At 47.9% G+C, this 15,445-nt stretch overlaps 2 protein-coding genes across 4 annotated transcripts in view; both read left to right on the top strand.

Annotated features, from left to right (window-relative positions):
• Positions 1–652: 652 nt before the first annotated feature.
• On the top strand, positions 653–9,846 carry LOC120811598 (zinc transporter ZIP12). Of its 2 annotated transcripts, XM_078095970.1 has the most exons (13): positions 653–2,726; positions 3,220–3,314; positions 3,459–3,534; positions 3,620–3,827; positions 3,963–4,114; positions 4,215–4,386; positions 4,808–4,980; positions 5,084–5,239; positions 5,371–5,448; positions 7,279–7,351; positions 7,491–7,649; positions 7,763–7,950; positions 8,371–9,846. In XM_078095970.1, exons 1-13 carry the CDS (start codon positions 2,496–2,498, stop codon positions 8,497–8,499), a joined length of 1,890 nt encoding a protein of 629 aa, XP_077952096.1. In that variant the 5' UTR covers positions 653–2,495; the 3' UTR covers positions 8,500–9,846. The 2 variants fall into 2 exon arrangements, with proteins under 2 accessions (XP_077952096.1, XP_077952095.1); XM_078095969.1 differs by having other exon boundaries at positions 3,220–3,534.
• Positions 9,847–11,680: 1,834 nt separating this feature from the next.
• Positions 11,681–15,445, top strand: part of cacnb2a (calcium channel, voltage-dependent, beta 2a) — a 37,064-nt gene continuing 33,299 nt past the window's right edge. For both annotated transcript variants that reach the window (XM_078095956.1, XM_078095955.1), the window contains exons 1-2: positions 11,681–12,283; positions 13,536–13,628. In XM_078095956.1, the coding sequence (XP_077952082.1) occupies positions 12,137–12,283; positions 13,536–13,628 (240 nt within the window). In that variant the 5' untranslated portion in view covers positions 11,681–12,136. The remainder of the gene's footprint in view (positions 12,284–13,535; positions 13,629–15,445) is intronic.

Genomic DNA, 15,445 nt, shown 5'->3' with positions numbered 1-15,445 from the left:
CTGGTCGGGTCGGGGGCATGGAGCGTGGGGCCGGAACTGGTCGGGTCGGGGGCATGGAACGTGGCGCCGGAACTGGTCGGGTCGGGGGCATGGAACGTGGCGCCGGAACTGGTCGGGTCGGGGGCATGGAACGTGGCGCCGGAACTGGTCGGGTCGGGGGCATGGAACGTGGTGCTGGTACCGGGGGCATGGATCGTGGCGCTGGCTCGGGGGTCGGGGGCATGGCTGAGAGTCGGGCCGGCCCAGCGGGAACGGGAGAACGCTGCGGCGGCCCAGCGGGAACGGGAGAACGCTGCGGCGGCCCAGCGGGAACGGGAGATCGCTGCGGCGGCCCAGCGGGAACGGGAGATCGCTGCGGCGGCCCAGCGGGAACGGGAGATCGCTGCGGCGGCCCAGCGGGAACGGGAGATCGCTTCTTCCGCTTGCTCCTCCTAGGGTTAAGGAGGTCCCGGAGCTCGAGGCAGGCGAGCTGATAGCTCCTGGGACCAAAAACACAGTTTGTTTTCCGCTGCCAGAAGGGACTCCTTACATCCAGGTAGTCCGGACCGTAGTCTGGCAGCGGGTCTGCTGAGCCCTTCTTTGGTCGCGTCATTCTGTCAGGGTCTGTCAGGGGTGCGGGTGGAAGGCAGGACTCAAATGCAGACTTGCAGGAAAACAAAAGACTTTAATAGTCACAAGAGTCAAAAAACACAGGAACCGGGGCAAACGCACACAGGCAAGAGACTACGGCGATCCAAGACGAAAGACAATGACGCGACAAGTGACACAGGAGACACACTGCTTAAATACACAAGGGAGGTGCAGGTGATTGGACACAGGTGGAAACTATTAGAGGAACACAGGGGATGACGAGACAAGGCAGGAAGTGAAGTTACCCGGGGACACGAGTGGCAGAAAACTACAAAATAAGACAGGAAGTGAACCACACCGTGACACTTTGTCCTTTTAGCACTTTTTTCTTGACTTTAAACCAGCGAACAAATTTCAACCACAATTTGCAGAGATCTGCAATAAGATTGATGTTGAGACAAAAACAGAGCTGTTTTAATGACGATTAAAATGTGAAATGGACATAAATCAAGTTACTATTTCAAAGCAAATCACGGTGACGTTTTATATTGCCAAGCCCTATTGTAGATTCCCTGTTGTAGATTCTCAAATGCATTTAAATCAATTTTCGGGAATCGTTGTTGTTTGGTGAAACACCCACCAATGTGACAGGATCCATGTATCAGTGTAGCTTTTTTCACACACAAGGTCAATAATCACCTTTTCTACAGTGTCATACACATTTGATTGCAAACTGATGAAAAATGCATGTTTCCCTTCTTGTGTCTTATTGCTGGTTAAAGGTACTTACAACACCAGCATGATCACTGCTAAAAAGGAGACATTTGATCCGATTATTAAATGTCGTCAAAATGTAACACCTAATTTCAAAATGAATTCAACCCCCCCGCCCCCATGTTGAAACGAGCCAGCGTTCTCCATGGAAACTGCAGCTCTCTGAGGCAGTCGCAGCTAATCCTCAGGACATTACTCAACTCCACTTCTCCAACGAGGGTTTTATTTGCACCACCGATGCCCAAGAGTTCTTCCCGAACCGGCTCTGGGTCTCCTGAGGAAAAGCAACCATTACGGCGGCGGAGAGGAGCCGGGGGGCTGGAGGGGCGGGGGGGGGAGAACGGTTCATCTGGTGAGCGTTTTTCTCGTCTACCTCAGGTGTAACTGCAGCTTTAGTCCCATCGCTGCTCGGTCGGTGTGACCTGCAGGGCGGGCGGCGTGGGAGGATGTTGGGAGGTGTTTAGCGAGGAAGCTCTGCATGTTTTGCTCGCCGTGTTTGATCTCAGATGACTCAGAGAGCATGGAGAATAATAAAAGAAATACTTTGTGCTAATGTTCGTCTTACTGTTTTGTGTTTGGTTCAAATGTTTGGACGAGCCGCATTCTGATGCTCCGCAAATGACTCGCGCCAATAAAACCCCATTTAGAATCTGAATTAAATAAAAGAAATATTCGTCTGAACATGAGTTTTCATGGAGGTGGGAGGCGGGAACTTTGTGTTCAGATGTGGATCTCCAGGTTAATAAGAGCTTTTTACTAATAACCCTCCTCCCGAGTTTTCCTCAATATAAATCGTTTCTCCCCCCGTCTCCCCCTCCGTGCCCTCTTTCTCTCTGCCCCCTGAGCTCTCTCACTCGCACTAATCCCTTTGTTGTGGACTGAGGGGCCCGGGCTTTGGCTGACCGATTGGCACTGTGGCGGGCTGGTTCGGCTGAAAGGAGCCCATCGAGCGCCTCCTGTCCTCCACCAGATCGGACGGGCCTCTAAGTCCTCAACGCCTCTCTCGCGCTTTCAGCCTCCCTCCTCCCGTTCGCCTCGACTCAAATTTCTCCCTCAAGCTTCTTGTCCGCGTCCCTCGTCTCCTCGTTGCCTCGGGGGCCTCTGAGCGACTCCCCGGGAGCTCGAGGGAGTCGGACAGCCCTGGTGGCAACATGCACTTCAGGGGCAGCGCTCCCGCGTTGCTGCTGCTTCTCTGTCAGCTGGAGGTGAGGGGGCGGGAGCCGGAGTACCTGCAGGAGGCTCTCCGGGCTTTGGATCTCCCCCCGGGCACCGGCGAAAAGCCACGGCTCCAAAAGAACCACACGGGTGTCCTGATCGGCGAGCTGCTGCGGGCGGTGCACTGTGCGGAGCGGACCGGCGCCTCTCAGGACGTCTGTGGCGAGGTGAGTCCGCCTTGTTGTTGCCGTGCAACGACTTTCACATCCGTGTGCTAAGTGGTTCTTACGTGTTCATCCCACGTCTGCCTGCTGCTTTCGAGAAACACGCTTGTTATGGCTGGAATGTGAGTGAATGTGGAGGCTTAAGTCCTTGACCTCTGTGGGGGGGGGGTCATTCATGCTGAGTGGCTTTAGACATCCTTCAGTTTGACGTAATAAACACTCCACATGTTTGAGCAGGCGGGTTGACTAACGGTTATGAGCCTGTTTAGCCTTGAAAGGGAGATTTTGTAATTAAGAAAGAGACATTCTTTGTGTGGGTCTCATAGGCCGCAAACAGCAGCACAAAGCCAGCATTCATCTGGAGTGCAGTTTATGCAGAAGAAAATTCTTCTTTTTCTGAGCTCACTCAAGTGTCAAATCCAGTCACATGACCTTCTGCAACTTTCAACACTTGAAAACAATTATCAATTATTCTTTCTTCCTGTACTTGCCACAGTGCCTGACCTCAGAAGTAGCTCTCTCTGTCCTAGAGGATGATGGGACAGCTTACATCACCGAGGAGGACTACCACAGGATCTCCACCGTTCTGCTGTACTACATAATTAATCTGCAAGACCTTTGTGTGTCAAACGCTGCCAAATCCTCCTCCTCCTTGTCCTTTGAGAACTATCAGTTCTACCTTTTGGCCCTCACCAATCTGCACCCTGCTGAGAACAACCTCTTCTTATCATCCAGAGAAGCAGAAAGTATTCTGCAGCTCATTAATGAGCACTACGAGCCCTCCAATCAAAATGCCTCGGCTGATTTGCAAGTAAGGAATTTCTATCGGAGGAAACCCGCCCCGTCTCGCCCGAGCGCACCCTTGGGTCATGATGAGCTAACATTTGATTCCGCAGTGTGTCGATGCCGCTCACCTCCTCGAGGATGCCAACGTCCATGAAAGTGCAGGTGCTGGTGTTTCCTCTGTGCCCAAACTGGCGGCCGCCATCATCAGCCACGTCCTGCAGGGACACTGCTTCAGACGGAGCAGCCTCCCGTCTCCTGCTTTCTTTACCGACTACATCTTCCAGTCCCTGAGTTGCACAAGGGACCTGCAGGTAAAAGGTGAGTTCAAGAGCACAGTTGGCCCGCTTTGCACATTTAGGCTGACATTTGCTTTTTTTTTTTTAAATCCCATAAAGACATTATTAGAATCTTGCCTGCTGCACAGTATCACAATGCTGTGATGTCTTTGCTCAGACTTGGAGGAGTTGCTTCATCAGCTGGGAGTGGGACAGGAAGCAGCGTCACACTCTCACAACAGGAAGAGGCGGAGTTCCCAGAGAGGGGGCGGGCCCCCGCCGGCTGCCTGCAACCGTGAAACTGGTGGAATAACCAGGGACTGGGCCCAGGTGAGGCTGAGGCAAATGACGGGTTTTCTAGCAATGTTGGCGTAACTCAATAATCCTGACACTCATCCACCAATTTCTCTCTGCCTTTCAATCTAATCAGGTGTGTTATTCAGCCGATCAGATGTTGGATATTTTCGTCCTGAATCCTCAATCACCAATTTCCAAGGAGCACTTCAGGCAAATGTGCCCTGCCATCATTCAGCAGTTGCTAGGCAATGCCTGCGAGTCTGCGGAGCGGAACAGAAGAGAATCTCCGCCCACCGCGCTTGAGAGTAAGACGTTTGAACCACAGACGCACTGAGCTGTGTTATCCCTGGCTGGCCCGACAGGTTAAGAGTAGTGATTGAGGAATCAGCCATCGGCAGCACGAAAAGCAGGCGTCAGGATGTGTTGCGATGAAGTGGGAGTCACCGCAGCTGGAGGTCCCTCAGCGAGCAGCCGCAACCTGGCACCTCGAGTCGACTGGCGGAGATAATAACGCGTTTTGTGACTCAGTAATCGTAATGGTTTACTATTACAAAAGACAAAAAAATGATACAATAATGAAACTTAATAATAAGCAAAGGATCCTCCCCAATAAAAAGCTGTGATTACGTGTTAATGGTCCTGGTGTTCAGACTGGTGTTTTCTTTCATTTAATGTTGTGATATGATCACCTTGATATGGAAAAACACGCGTCCCTGCTCCCCGCAGGGTACGGCTACAGCACGGCGGCCGTCCTGCTCATCACGGTGGGCTCCATGCTCGGCATCTGCCTGATCTTCTTCAACTCCTGCCAGGAAACCTTCACGCTCATCCTGCAGCTGTTTGTGGGCTTGGCGGTGGGAACCCTCTCGGGAGATGCACTCCTGCACCTTCTACCGCAGGTATAGAACACAGAGCCAGTGCGTCACCACGCATGCACAAAGGGACTCGGGGGTCGACTGTGGGGGAAATGTCTGATTGTCTTGCCCTCTGTCTCCTATGGAGGTCCTCGGCCTCCACCGTGACACTCACGGTCACGATGAGGAACACTCCACGGAAGAGAAAGAGTATCTGTGGAGGATTCTGGCCGTGGTCGCGGGGATCTACGGCTTCTTCCTCATTGAGAGAATCTTTTCCCTTTTCTCGTCTTCTCGTGGCCACGTGAGCGTTTTGGTTTTTGCAGCTCTTCAACGATTCAATGATTCTTTGGCTGATTTCGTTTAGCCAGACGTAGAAGGGGTTTGTGCAATGCAAAGATTGTTGAGCTGCTCGTGACTTTCTCTTGTCTGCAGGGTCACAGTGACCTTCCCTTGGAGCTCAACTGCAACGGCCAGTCACAGAGGGGCAAGTCCATCTCCACCATACAGCTGGTGAGTCTCATACAGAAACATTGTTCTTGGCAGAAAGGCCTGATTTCCGTCATCACCCCTGTTATGTACTTGTTAGAGGAGATACGGGGGAACATGACAAGGCCGTTACTGCAAGTTAAACAGCGAGATGTTAAAACCGTCCCAAAAAAACATACCAAGTGCTTGTAAGGTGTTACGATTGTTCCCCTCATGTCCAACTTGCAGTTGTGGGTGATCAAGCATGTGCTGTGTCACAAGCTGGACGGATAGCTGGTCTTTTCTCTTCTTTCTTCTTAGTTTACTGTCTGCTGTTACTGAGAGCGAGATATTTTTTTGAGCCCTGGTGCTTACTGTATGTGGGTATATATGTATATATAATATGACATCAAAATAATAAGGGAAGACAAATTCATTTTAATTATAAACTGGCATCAACTAGGCAGCTGTGGCAGCAGCTACGTTGATACAAAATATCTTTTTGATTTCATGGCACACTGTGGAGTTATTAAGTCAATATTTTTCATTCACTCCCACACTACTCCTCCAGCCAAGCACGAAGGAAGCATTAATTCACTTGTTATAAACAGTGGAGATTAGCTGACAGGACACTGTCGATATAGGAGAACAGCACCATTTTTAGTCTGCACACACAAACGGGATAAATCAATGGCACAATCTATCGTAAAACACACACAGGATCAAAAGAATCCATGGAATCCGTGTTCGAATTCAAAGCCCCGACTGGGAATTCACTTAAATCGATTTTCCTGTTTGCTGCTCTTATGTAACAAGCGCTGAGGAGCGGTGTGGGAGGGAGTGAAGCAACACGGGCATGTAGGATGTAGGAGAATGAGAAGTATTGAATCATTCAGGACTCCGTCCCCGTGTTGTGTACACGGTTGAAAACTAGAACATTTCGGACACAAAGACGGGTCACTCACGTGGAAATGGACCTTTTTTTAAAACCATCTTTGTTACATAAAAATATCCTGTACGGTTGAATTTGTCTCATCTGGTTCCCCTTCATGCAACTTGTGCACTCGTCCAAATTTCTCAAATTGGAATCAAAGGTCGAAACAAAGAATTATCTTCACCCTGCAGGGACCAGTGGACGACTTGGAGAGTGCAGTGTTTACAGACAATTTGGCCATCGCGTCAGAAAAAGCTGACACCACTTATTGTGGCTTCCCGAGTGCTTTTCAAACAATAGCAGGAAGTCTGCTGCATTTTCTCTTATTCGCACACTGTGGAGTTATTAAGTCAATATTTTTCATTCACTCCCACACTACTCCTCCAGCCAAGCACGAAGGAAGCATTAATTCACTTGTTATAAACAGTGGAGATTAGCTGACAGGACACTGTCGATATAGGAGAACAGCACCATTTTTAGTCTGCACACACAAACGGGATAAATCAATGGCACAATCTATCGTAAAACACACACAGGATCAAAAGAATCCATGGAATCCGTGTTCGAATTCAAAGCCCCGACTGGGAATTCACTTAAATCGATTTTCCTGTTTGCTGCTCTTATGTAACAAGCGCTGAGGAGCGGTGTGGGAGGGAGTGAAGCAACACGGGCATGTAGGATGTAGGAGAATGAGAAGTATTGAATCATTCAGGACTCCGTCCCCGTGTTGTGTACACGGTTGAAAACTAGAACATTTCGGACACAAAGACGGGTCACTCACGTGGAAATGGACCTTTTTTTAAAACCATCTTTGTTACATAAAAATATCCTGTACGGTTGAATTTGTCTCATCTGGTTCCCCTTCATGCAACTTGTGCACTCGTCCAAATTTCTCAAATTGGAATCAAAGGTCGAAACAAAGAATTATCTTCACCCTGCAGGGACCAGTGGACGACTTGGAGAGTGCAGAGGCGTCACCTGAACACGTTGACAGAAGGAGCCCTCCACCACAGAGTAATGTCCCTCAAACACGAGCCGCACAACACAGATGAATGCGATGCACAATGTAACCCGGTCGCCTGGCGCGACGCAGCATTCGTCGCGGTTATGAGGACGAGCTTCAGCCACACAGACTCCACTTTTGTGTGCCCAGGACGAGGGGTTCCTCTGCTGGCTGTGATGGTAACCGTGGGCGACAGCCTCCACAACTTTGCCGACGGCCTGGTCGTCGGGGCGGCCTTCTCCTCTTCGCCCGAGACCGGCATGGCGACCACCGTGGCCATCCTCTGCCACGAGATCCCGCACGAGATGGGTGAGCGGGCCGCGGCTTCGGGAGCGCTTTCGTCGTTGCTGTTTTTTTTGGGGGGGAAACACCCCGAGCTCGACTTTTTGCATCCTCTTGATGTTCTGCTTTCCGTCTCAAAGGGGACTTTGCCGTGTTGTTGAGCTCGGGACTCTCGGTGAAGACGGCCGTGCTGATGAACCTCCTCAGCGCGCTGACGGCCTTCATGGGGCTCTACATCGGCCTCTTTGTTTCCGCAGACATGGAGGTGCAGCGGTGGATCTTCGCCGTCACTGCTGGGATTTTCCTCTACTTGTCACTGGTGGAAATGGTAAAGGAGCCTTGTTTAAAGATATAGGCTTGTTTTACTAGACATTTCTGCTATTGTCTAGAAATTAAATGATCCTGTTATACTTTATACCTCTGATACCAACAAACCAGATACAGTCCTTAAGGTTAATTAGCTTGTAATACCTCTGACCTTTGACCTCTTGTTCAGACCCACATGTACCGTATTGCTCAAAAATGAAACGTCCACTTACTGCCACTAAGCATCGCATAATGTGCAGCTGATATCGGTCCTCAACAAAAACACTTCTCCAGTGATGAATGAAAACACTTTTATAGGATTTCTTAACAATACAGATAATTTAAAACAATGACAGTTTAAAAAAAAGAAAGAAATAACCCTCTTTTCGATTCAATCACTGTCCAAACCGTTTTTATTTTAGTTCCGCTGTCTTTCTTTCAGCTTCCTGAGATGACTCGAGTGCAGAGCGACAGGCCGTGCCTCATGTTCCTCCTGCAGAACCTCGGCCTGCTGATGGGTTGGGCCTGTCTCCTGCTTCTCGCACTCTTTGAACATAAACTCAAATTGTAAATGCTGCTTACGTGAGTCGTGGGGTAAAAAACAGGCGAGTCGTTCATGATGTTGTAGTCTCAGCACTGGATGGTAATTGTATTTTAGCTGTATGAATCCTTTCTCTCTTTTATACTTGATGATTTATTTTTGTATGATAGGAATCTAGACAGTTAATTGTTTAATACTCTAAAAATGACCTTATTTGGCCGATTCTAGTACAATTTTGTTCTATTGAATATGTATGCTGCATTAGACCAAATCAAGCATTCCTCACAAGCAAAATATAAAGTTTTGTAAATTCACGTGTTTTGTTTTGCATGTATTTCATATCAGTGTCTATATACTAATGAGGAAAAGTGTAGTCAAAAAGACATCGAGTCCATGACCAGGATTCTGTGCCGTTTCTCAGGTTATATATTGAATTGGGTATTTGGCTTCATTTTACAGGCTCGCAATTTCTGCATCATTCCCAAGTTTATCTGCCAAGAAGTTTACTGAAGGAACTGTACAACTTTGACTAATAATAAGACAAATGGAGAAAAGGGTAATTTGGTAAAATGAATGCATTCTGATAAAACTGACATGTGGGAGTTTATTATTGCCCCTGAACCATTTGGAGACCCACAAAAGACACATCTTAAAAGGATCATTTATATTTTCAGTCCTTCTTTAATCGTACATCCAACCCTCTGTATAAATACACGTCTTTCAAAGTAGCCATTCATGCTGAGGAAATCCATTTAGTCATTAATATATGAACCAGTGGATTTAGTCCTTTTCAGGAAAAGATATTGTGACAGAAATGATTAGAAAAACACAAAAACGACTATTATTATGCAAAACACGATTGGCTTAATGGGAAACTGTTATATTAGATAGCAAAGAATGGACTAAGCACTCCTTGTTAAGGAATAAGCTGCCCTGAAATACATTTATTTTTGAATTCCTGTTTAGAGAAACGCTGCTCTCTTTGAGCTTCTCATCTCAGAGGCATTGTTCTTTGTTTTTTGAGGCCTCTCTGTGATCCAATATTAGGGCACTTCCACCCACCTGAGCTACGTGTTCATCCACCAACCTGGATGACTAACGCTCGCTGTGCAAGACAGATACTCCGGAGCCCACACAGCGCACACGCTCTTCAGCGGCCTGCGGGAGGAGGTGGAGGAAGAGGAGCGGCGAACGCATCGGCACAATGAGAGAAATGAAATGCAGCAAATCAACTTATTTGTACATAAAATTGGATTTGTGATGTCGAAAGAATGAGTGGGTTCAAGAGAAGATTTTTTTTTCTGCTTTTAATCAGCTTGCTGTGATTAAATCCCGGTGCTGTCAGCATCAAACACGTTTCTGTGTAATTTAAACAAACAGCCTTTGAGCCTTTTTTCTTATTCATGTTGGGGATTAGTTTCATTGCACGAATTGCACGCCGATTATTGTGTTTACAGACAATTTGGCCATCGCGTCAGAAAAAGCTGACACCACTTATTGTGGCTTCCCGAGTGCTTTTCAAACAATAGCAGGAAGTCTGCTGCATTTTCTCTTATTCTAGCAATTTTGCTGTTATTTTGGAAATACCAACCCCATTAGCAGGAAAAGCTTCTGGCCTGTTGGTATGTATGTGTGAGTGTGCGTGTGTGTGTGTGTGTGTGTGTGTACATTTTCTTTTCTTTTTTTTTTGCACCAGAGAGGAATTATTTTGGCATGTGTGCATCTTTTCAATTGCCGGAATGGAGGAAGGAAGATGGTGCGAACGCTGAGTATCCTCACATGCTCATCAGAGACCTGTCACAAGAAGAGTTCAGCAGGTCGTCGGGGGAAAAGAACACACAGAAACGATGGGACGTTGCCAAGAGGCAGACCAAAAACAAATTCCAGTTCCCTCGGATTAGATCTGGCGGAAGCCCTTTTTTTGTGCGCCTGTGATTGTTCTCACACAAAAACACCCGGGTTCAACGTATAATGTGGGATTTTAGTTGTAGACTATTTTTTAATGTGAGTTTCTTGATTATTTTGCTAAAAACTGCGGAGCACTGCATCATTTGAACAGGGTGCTTTTGTAAACTGGGGAGACTTGCAAGAGAGAGATGTTTTTCTGATATATAAACTACATTGCCGCAGCAGAGACTCAGATATCCCTGGTGCCAAAACACCGGATCCTACATTTCCCACAATGCAACACCACAGTTTCTTTTCATTTGAAACCCACATCTTTCAAACACTGCGCAGTTTGTAAAGCGAGCTTTCTGTTTTAGGATTTAGCGAGACAACACTTCATTTATTTATTTATTTATTTTTCAGACCTTGGAAAAGCAGAAGACGTCACTGAACCGTTTCCACGAGCTGACTGACAACAATGAGCAGCAATCTGACTTTAATGAGTGAAATCAGTGGCCCTTCAGAAAGTCAAAGCACATGGAACCACTAGAGGGCAATAATAAAGAACTAAACTTCAGCGCTGTCTGTGGTCTGAGGAAGTTGTGCAGACGTATTGTGTTTTATTCATTTCAATTATCAAACCTCAAATACTTTATACAAGGATGTGAATCACAACCGAGACGTGGAACCTTTCCTTCACCTTTGTGGGGAGCTCACCTGAACAGGTACGGACAGCTCCACTGGGGCCAGCACTGCCTCAATTACGTTAATGTAAATGTACCACTTGTACCACAAATCTACAGCTGTTGGTTAATGGTGGTGACGATGATGATGTTGATGCTGAAGATCAATGTATATTCTAGCCTGATGTTGCCGTACAAGCACTGACAGAAACAATGCAGCTAAATGCAGTCAGTCTTATTATATCTTCCTATTGTTGACGTTTCATAATGTCACGATCGGCATTCTTGTTGTAAACGTCAACAGCTTCCAGTAAAACTGCCTTGATTTCAGAGTCATTGAAATTCAAAGCCTGCAATCAGTCGCATCTAATAATAGCGACGTTATTTGAGCCTCAAAATCTCCCTTTGAGTGGCAATGTTTTTTAATAAATGACCCATTTGACAGTTTGTTTAATCATATAGACGTCATCATTGTCAAATAAATGACATATACAGTGTCTATGTTTGTAATATATATATATATATCCCATAAATCAACTACTCTCCTGTTTGCAGTCCATAGATTCATGTTTATTGATACTTCATATGCGTATTTATCTATTTTTCCACCAACTACTTGTTGTACTTGTACTTAGCTGCATGCAAAATGTGTAGAGGGAAAAGTAACCTCCATTTTTTGTTTTGTGCGCCTCTAATGTGAAAAAAAGCGTGCGTCTTTTCTCTGCTCTTCCTGTGCCGACGGAAGGCGGAGAGGCGGCTCGGTGCAGTAGGAGGACACTGATGAAGAGGCTCGGTGCATTCAAACCATCATCATCATCATCATCACAGCATCATCTCAACCGGAGGAGGAGAAAAGAAAGAAGAAGAAAAAACACCACCCCTGCTTCTGTCGGTGGTGTCGCGCGCACAGGCGCCTCCTTTAAACCCGCCCGGTGGAAACTTTGAAGCTTGGCGGCGCACAGTTCGGCTCCGGCGGCGCCTCGTTTCCTCGTCTCCTTTAAACTCACTTTACGGGCTTCTTCTTCTTCTTCTTCTTCTTCTTTTTATTTTTTATTTTTTGTTTTACTTCAAAATGCCGTTGACTGGTGTTTTTTTGCATGCGGCCAAACCGGAGAGCCCTGCTGAATATTTATCCAAACGGCGCGACAATGGTCGTCAATAACAGTCGGAGAAGCAGCGCGGCGGCGGCGGCGGCGGCGGCGCAGCGGCGCCACATGGAGCCGCCGGAGCTTCCGATGCTTCACGTGAGTCAAAGTGAATTAAAGGAAGAAGAACGAGGAGACAGTTTGTCTGCTGGAGTCGTTAAAAGCAGGTCGACCTCAGCTCACCTGACCGCGTTGCTCGTCCCCGCGGGGGGGGGGGGGGGGGGGGCTGCTGGGTTTAAATGAAGTTTTTATGACGTAATGTCTTTTGTAGACGCGGATCGAATGGGTCAATCTACTTCAATCAACGGGAACGTTCAACATTTTCTATCGCAGCTTTGGTATTTTCTCTACTTTTAAAGTTACAAAAAATGTGTTTAAACCCTTAAGTACAGAATACAGCTTTCAAGGAAATCTAATTTGAACAAATATAGTGTTTCAATTCTGTCATTATATCATATTTCAAAAACTGGTCAGATATTTTAAATGAAAACTAAGTGACTTTTGATTAAAAACAGTAAAGTGCATTATTTCCCCTTTGCATGAAATATAAAAGCAAAGGTTTTTAAGAATGATACTTGAGTAAATGTACTTGTAACTAAACCTACATGTATAGTATGATTTTTGAACTTAAGTCTTCTCATCCTGTGTCCACAGACTTTCTTTGAAGCTCAAACTGTTGTTCGGGTTCCTAAGAAACCGTCAGAACGTCTCTTTCATGAGCGCGAATAACGGGCTGGAATAAAAAGCAGATTTCATATGAATTTCTTTTTCTCAGTTGCCACTAGCAACACGCGCTGTGTGAGCACTCGAGCCGAGTTGTGAGTTATTTCGCTTTCCACACCTTCATCGTATCAGGTTGCGTATTAGAGACCACCCACGACGTAACCATTTCTCTATGATACCTGTCCTAATATCACACTTCAAATAAAACACAGAGAGACGTACTTAACCGAGAGGACAGCCTCACATTATCTTCAAGCCCATTTTAGGATCTTATTTGTGTGCAGCGAGAGGGGAAACATTTGTTTTTCACATCGACAGAATCATTATTAGTTACTGATTGATTTGGGCGGCAAAACCCCAATAATTCTCGCAAAGATATTAAAAATACCCATAAAGTCATTAGGCTCCAGATGCAGATCTAGACTTTTAGATATTTTAAGGCATTTCTTCTGAATAAATAATGTATAAATATAAATAATAATGTGATGCTGTGGTTGCCAATCGGTAAGAAACCGCGGGAAGCCCTTTTTTCGGGGAACGGCATTCGGGAGGTTTTGTGAAAACAATAAATTTAAGCCGGAAATGAGGTGGACCTCTTCCTTAACGATTTCTTTCCTTCTCTCTTCAGTCACATGGCAGAGGAGCTCGAAGGAAAAGCCGGTTCAAAGGCTCCGACGGCAGCACCTCCTCAGACACCACCACCAACAGCCTCGTTCGCCAGGTAAGGACGCCGCCCCCGCCGCCGCGTCGAGCTCGCTGGTCACCCCGGGTTACCCACGAGTCCCCGGCAGAATCCCACTGGGAACCTTTGCCGCTCGTTCTTTCCCATCCGTCTCTCCCGTCATTTCCCGTCATCTCTCCACTTTCCCGGTGGTCAGATCAACCCCCCCCCCAGGACGGCGATGACGTTTCCTGGCTGCGGCCCGGCTCCATCCAGGAATGCGGCGTGCGTGCGCGTTGGTCTCAATGCAAACTGGCACGAGAGCCCGGGCCTCGGCCGTCATCATCATCATCATCATCATCATCATCCATCAGCCGCGAGATGCGCGTCGCGGCGAGAGCTCTCTGTAAACACCGTCGGGTACGGCATGTTAAGTGGAGGCCTCTCGTCCCCGCCGCCTGCTGCAAAGCAGACGCCGCGATGTGCACGCTCGAGCCGTCTGGTATTTGTTGAGCGGACCCGGCGAGCGGGGGACGGGACAGGGACGGGTTAAAGACGGGGCCCCCACCCCTGGTCGTCCTCCTGCTTAAATGTTTCTGCCTTTTTTGGAGGAGGAACCCGGGGGAGGTCAGAGCCGGCCGTCTGCTTCGTCTCAGGCGCCGTCGGAGAACTTCCGAGAGTGAGCCGCTCGTCCTCGGCTCGGCAGGAGCTGCTTGGGGAGAAGTTCTTTTTTTCCGCCGCCGCCCGTGGGAGCTCATGCCCATTCCCACAGCCCCGTCCCCAAAACGAGGAGTTCCCCCTTTTCAGTTTGAGTCACGGCAGATAAACTCAATTAGGCCGAGAGCGAGCGCCGCCGTCTGCAACGTGACACCACATCCGCCGCAAATGAGAGGCCATTAAGGGGGGCGGCGGGGACGGCAGGGGGGGGTAAAGTGTTTCAGGGTCACGCCGCGCACACAAATAAATACCCCGTTACAGATGTTTGCCGCCAGAGGGCCCCAGAAATAGCAGAGCTTCCCGTAACTCCTTCTCTGTTTGGATAAGAGCGTAAATACTGTTTTTCACTTGCGTCATCGTAACGGCGGTTTAAATATGACCCCGTTTCCCCCCACACGCTCGCTCATCTTTCACTTCTCACAGAAGGACGACGTATTATTTCGATCGTCAAACTAAAGTAGGACGCCAACGTGTGTGTGTGTGTGTGCGCTGATCTCGGTGCCGGTTTGCCAGTCGGCTCCTAAAAGGCGGAATTACTCGTTCTGTCGATGGCAGACAGAGAGTAGGGTGAGGGAGAGAGAGAGAAAGGACGAGAGACGTTCGCTGTGGTCGTGGGCTGATGCCCGGGAGAGTGCGGGGGAGGCCCGGCGAGGGTGGAGGTCCGTGGGAGTAGCGAGGTCAAGTGTTGAACCGGAGCTGGGCCCTGAGACGGAGGAAGGGCCGAGCCGCCACGGGGCCGTCAGCGAACCCGCCTGGCCAGGGGCTAGAGATGCTAATCCTTAGCATCAGGATTAGCATGGCGTGCTCTGAAATCGTCGCTTTAGCTGCTTGGATTTTTCTTTTTCAGTCCCGATCGTCCACTTTAAGCTCATTTCTGAAGAGGCAGAAAAAAAAACGATGTTTCAGCATCTGACGAGTGAACGGTGACACCTGTTTGACCCCCTCGTGCCCACTCACAGGGACCGTCTGACGTTTTGGGAAATGCGCTTGCTAAGTTTGATACTTAAATTTGAGTAAACATGTAGCAGGACATCTGCTTTAAATCAGTGTTAAACTGGAAATAGTTTAATAGTTGTAAACGAGTGTGACAGTTCATCTGAGGACTGGCGCTGCTTAGAGACTCTGCCTTGTGCCTGATGCATCCTGGGAAAGCATCCAGC

Source organism: Gasterosteus aculeatus, chromosome 21 (genome assembly GCF_964276395.1).
Source record: "Gasterosteus aculeatus chromosome 21, fGasAcu3.hap1.1, whole genome shotgun sequence".
Taxonomy (NCBI): domain Eukaryota; kingdom Metazoa; phylum Chordata; class Actinopteri; order Perciformes; family Gasterosteidae; genus Gasterosteus; species Gasterosteus aculeatus.
The sequence above is the reverse complement of the archived record's forward strand: the minus strand, read 5'-3'. Positions and strand labels throughout refer to the sequence as shown.

What these genes read in the sequence shown, in the direction of transcription:
- LOC120811598 (XM_078095969.1), top strand. Translation starts at nt 2,496, where the DNA reads ATGCACTTCAGGGGCAGCGCTCCCGCGTTGCTGCTGCTTCTCTGTCAG. An exon ending in TAACCAGGGACTGGGCCCAG is followed by an intron (nt 4,115 to 4,214) that starts GTGAGGCTGAGG and finishes CAATCTAATCAG; the next exon opens with GTGTGTTATTCAGCCGATCA. An exon ending in CCATCTCCACCATACAGCTG is followed by an intron (nt 5,449 to 7,278) that starts GTGAGTCTCATA and finishes TTCACCCTGCAG; the next exon opens with GGACCAGTGGACGACTTGGA.